We start from the raw sequence: 5102 nt of genomic DNA, 5'->3' as shown, positions 1-5102 counted from the left end.
CCCATGTTGCCAGAGAGATTTACACACTTGGGAGTCATGTAGGGGGGGAAGCAGCAAGTCCACCTGCCAAGTTGGCTTAAAGAGAGAGACCACATCTGAGCAACAAAAGAGGGTTACTCTTAGACACAATTATAAGTAGGCTTAGCCTCTCCTTTGCAATAGCAAGCTTCATAAGGGCAAGCCCCAAGATCAAGGGCTCAGCCTACTAAACTTGTAGTCCCCAATGCTTGCAAGAATATCAGGAACTCCCCAGGTGGGGAAGTTTAATACTTCCAATTTTTACCCCAGTTCCTCAAGGGGGCTTTGCAAATACTTTTTATCCTTTGCCAATCTTACTCTGGGATGGATCAGGGCTTCATACTAACTTGTACAAACCAGATCTCACTCCCTATTCAAGGTCTCATGTAATTATGGCATTTGAATAAATTGACCATACAAGTTAAATTATATATATATAGTGTGCTACTGAAATAAAGATTTTACATCAAATAAACATCTCTGCCTTTGATCTCAGAAGTTGATCCTTTAAAACACAGTCAATATCATCCTTTAGTCTGATTTACCTTAGTCCTAACCAAGAAGAGACTTATTTTATTTTATTTATTTATTTTTTTTTTGCTGCTGCAAAAAGCTTTATTGTTTACACTCGTTTCAGAACTTGTTAGAGACTGGCAGTGTGACTGGTTAAAAATATGCCTCCTGGCTGGAGGAAGGGGCTCAGGCAAAAGCCTGGATGCCAGGGGAATGCAGAGGGGCCCCCTAAAGGCCTCTGGGCTCCAGAGACTCCTAGTTGTGCTTGAGGATGAGCCTTTCGAAGAGATACTCACCCAGCCGCTCCTGAGGGACACCCAGCCTGCGGAGGTTGGTCAGGTGGTCGCCTATCTTTTTGATGAGTTTCACCTCCTCATCTAGGAAATGGTTCTCCAGGAAGTCACAGAGATGAGGGTCGGTATTGGCAGAACCCAAGGCATGCAGTTTCAAAAGATCCGTGTTCAGGCCCCTCTCCAAGACCAGGGCGGCTTCCATGGCTTCCAGGGTATTACCCCACTCATCTTTGGGTGGCTTCTGCACATCCTGAAAGAGGGCGCGGCCACCGCACTGGTTTTGCATCTTCAAGAGACGCTCGGCGCCCTCGCGCTTCTCCTTCGCCAACTCGCGGAAGAAGTGGTCCACGCCCTTCAGGGCCACATCGTCACGGTCGAAATAGAAGCCCAGAGAGAGGTAGGTGTAGGAGGCCTGCAGATGCTCGTTGACCAGGCAGTTGACAGATGCCTCCACATCGGCGGAATAATTCTGATGGATCTGGGAGCTCATGGTTGGTCGACAATGAGGAGCTAACCACACAGAGAAACGGTGTTAGCTGGTCCCAGAAACAGGAGCTGGCCCAGAAGTTGGTCCCGGAGGTTGCAACTGGAGAGGCAGTTGGAGGGTGGCCGAGGCAGAAGACGTGGGGGAAGCGTCCCCGGGACTGTTCCGTTCAAACACTGTTGAAGCAAGAGACAGATCCGCGGGACCGCCGTGCGCGCTGCCGAGACTCATTTTAGAACCAAAGATACAAACAGATTAAAAGTGAAAGAATGGAAAAAGATATTCTATGCAAGCAATAACCAATAAAGAAGGACAAGCTATATATTAATAAAAAGGGCAATTCACCAAGAAGAAATAACAATCGTAAATATCTATGCTTCTAATCAAGGTGCCCCAAGGTACCGAGGCAAACACAGGCAAAACTGAACAGAATAATAGATGACCCTACCATAATAGTGGGAGACTTCAATACACCACTCTCTCCAATAGATATAACATCTAAATGGAGGATCAATAAAGAAACAGAGAACCTAAATAGTATGATAAATGAACTAAATCTAACAGACATGTGTAAAACATTGCACCCCCAAACAGCAGGATATACATTCTTCTTAAGTGCTCATAGACATTCTCCAGAATAGACCATATGCTGGGACAAAAACAGGTCTTAATAAATTTAAAAGGATTGAAATTACACAAAGCACCTTTTCTGACCATAACAGAATGAAGCTGGAAATCAATAACAAAGGGAAAACCAGAAAACACACAGATATATGGAGGTTAAACAACACACTCTTACACAATCAGTGGGTAAAAGAAAAAATTGCAAGAGAAATCAATAAACATCTTGACATGAATGAAAATGAGGACAAATGTTTAAAATTTATGGGATGCAGCGAAGGCAAGAGGGAAACTTATAGCCCTAAAGACCTACATAAAAAAGGAAGAAAGAGCTAAAACCAATGACATAACTGAACAATTGGAGAAACCAGAGAAAGAACAGCAAACTAATCTCAAAGTAAGCTGAAAGAATAAAATAACAAAGATTAAGCAGAAAATAATGAAATGGAGAATAATAAAACAATAGAATCTATAAAACCAAAAGTTGATTCTTTGAGAAGATCAATAAAATTGACAAACCCTTAGCTATACTGACAAAGACTAAAAGAGAGAAGCTGCAAATAAATAAAATCAGGAATAGGAGGGGGGGCATTACCACAGATCCTGAAGAAATAAAAAAGATCATAAGTGGTTACTATGAATAATTGCATGCCAAAAAAACTAAACAATTTAGATGAAATGGACAACTTCCTAAAAACGCACAAACAACCTACACTGACTTGAGAAGAACTAGAAAACCTCAACAAGCCAATCACAAGGAAAGGGATTGAATCAGTGATCAAAAACCTCCCAACACAGAAAAGCTCAGGACCAGATGGCTTCACAGGTGAATTTTACCAAGGCTTATAGGAAGAATTAACACCATTCCTACTCAAACTCTTCCAAAAAATTGAAGGGGGAACACTGCTGAATTCATTCTATGAAGCCAACATCACCCTAATACCAAAGCCGAATAAAGATGCTACAAGAAGAGAAAACTTCAAACCATTTCCTCTAATGAATATAGATGGAAAAATCCTCAACAAAACACTTGCAAATAGAATCTAGCAACTTATTAAAAGAATTATACACCAGGACCAAATGGGTTTTATTCCAGGTACGCAAGGGTGGTTCAACACAAGAAAATCAATTTTACATAATACACCACATTAATAAATTAAAAGGGAAAAACCACATGATCGTCTCTATATACACAGAAAACACATTTGACAAAATTCAGCATCCTTTCACGATTAAAACACTTCAAAAGGTAGGAATCAAAGGAAAATTCCTCAACATGATAAAGGGCATATATTAAAAACCTACAGCTAATGTCACACTCAATGGTGAAAGACTGAAAGCTTTCCCTGTAAATCGGGAACAAGAGGATGCCCACTGTCACTGCACTGCTATTCAACATTGTGCTAGAAGTTCTAGCTAGAACAATTAGGCAAGAAAAAGAAATAAAAGGCATCCAAATTGGAAAAGAAGAAGTAAAACTGTCACTATTTGAAAATGAAATGATCCTTTATTTAGAAAATCCAGAAAAAAAAAGACAGCAAAGCCAACTGACTTAATAAATGAGTTCAGCAAAGTGACAGGATACTAGATCAACACACAATAATCAATAGTTTTTCTATACACTAGTTAAGCTATCTGAGGATAATCAAGAAAAAATTCCATTTACAATAGCACCTAAAAGAATCAAATACCTAAGAATAAACTTAACCAAGGATGTAAAGGACTTGTACACAGAAAACTACAAAACATTGCTAAAAGAAATCAAGGAAGACCTGAATAAATGGAACAGAATTCCTTGTTCATGGATTGGAAGGCTAAATGTTGCTAAGATGTCAATTCTACCCAAACTGATCTACAGATTCAATGCAATACAAATCAAAATTCCAAGAGGCTACTTTGCAGAAATGGAAAAACTAATTATCAACTTTATTTGGAAGGGTAAGGGGACTTGAATAGCCAAAAACATCTTGAAAAAGAATGAAGTGGGAGGTATCATGCTTCGTGACTTTAAAGCATATTATAAAGCCACAATGGTCAAAACAACATGGTACTGTCATGAGGATAGCCATATTGATCAATGGAACCAAACTGAGGATTCAGAAATAGACCCTCAGCTCTATGGTCAATTGATTTTTGATAAGGCTTCCAAGTCCACTCAACTGGGACAGAACAGTGTCTTCAATAAATGGTGCTTGGAGAACTGGATATCCATAACTCAAAGAAAGAAAAAGAACCCCTATCTCACACTCTATACAAAGATTAATTCAAATTGGATCAAAGACCTAAATATAAGATCCAATACCATAAAACTCCTAGAAGAAAATGTAGGGAAATATCTTCAAGATCTAGTAATAGATGGTCATTTCTTAGACTTTATACCTAAAGCACAAGCAACAAAAGAAAAAATAGATAGATGGGAGCTCCTCAAAATCGAAAACTTCAGTGCTTCAAAGGGCTTTGTCAAAAGGGTGAATAGGCAACCATCTCAATGGGAGAAAATATTTGGAAACCACCTATCTGATAAGGGTTTTATATCCAGAATATTTAAAATATCCTACAACTCAACAATAAAAAGAAAACACAATTTTATAGATAAAAGACATGAATAGACATTTTTCCAAAAAGGAAATACAGATGGCTAAGAGGCCCATGAAAAGATGCTTAGCTTCACTAACTATTAGGGAAATGTAAATCAAGACCACAATGTGATATCATCTCACACTTATTAGAATGGCTTCTTAAACAAACAGGAAATTACAAGTGTTGGAAATGATGTGGAGAAATTGGAACACTTATTCACTGCTGGTGGGAATATAAAATGGTACAGCACTTGTGCAGGACTGTTTGGCGGTTCCTCAGGAAGCTAAGTATAGAGTTGTCTTACAACCCGACAATCCCACTACTCATGATATACCCAGAAGATCTGAAAACAGGGACACGAACAGACATTTGCACACTGATGTTCATAGCAGCATTATTCATAGTTGCCAAGGATGGAAACAACCCAAGTGTCCATCAACAGATGAATGGATAAACAAAATGTGGTATATACATATGATGAAATATTGTTCGACAGTAAGAAGGAATGAAGTCCTGAAGCTTGCAACAACATAGATGAACCTTAAGGGAATTATGTTAAGTGACATAACTCAGACACAAAAGGACAAATACTG

The 5102-nt window shown here is 39.0% G+C and overlaps 1 protein-coding gene across 1 annotated transcript; it reads right to left on the bottom strand.

The window, feature by feature from the left end:
* Positions 1-771: 771 nt before the first annotated feature.
* LOC119528853 (ferritin light chain-like) lies at positions 772-1526 on the bottom strand. Its single transcript, XM_037829080.1, has one exon. The coding sequence runs from the start codon at positions 1312-1314 to the stop codon at positions 787-789; it is 528 nt and encodes a 175-aa protein (XP_037685008.1). The 5' UTR covers positions 1315-1526; the 3' UTR covers positions 772-786.
* Between the last annotated feature and the right edge of the window lie 3576 nt (positions 1527-5102).

This window comes from Choloepus didactylus, chromosome 3, assembly GCF_015220235.1.
Source record: "Choloepus didactylus isolate mChoDid1 chromosome 3, mChoDid1.pri, whole genome shotgun sequence".
NCBI classification, from domain to species: domain Eukaryota; kingdom Metazoa; phylum Chordata; class Mammalia; order Pilosa; family Megalonychidae; genus Choloepus; species Choloepus didactylus.
The sequence above is the reverse complement of the archived record's forward strand: the minus strand, read 5'-3'. Positions and strand labels throughout refer to the sequence as shown.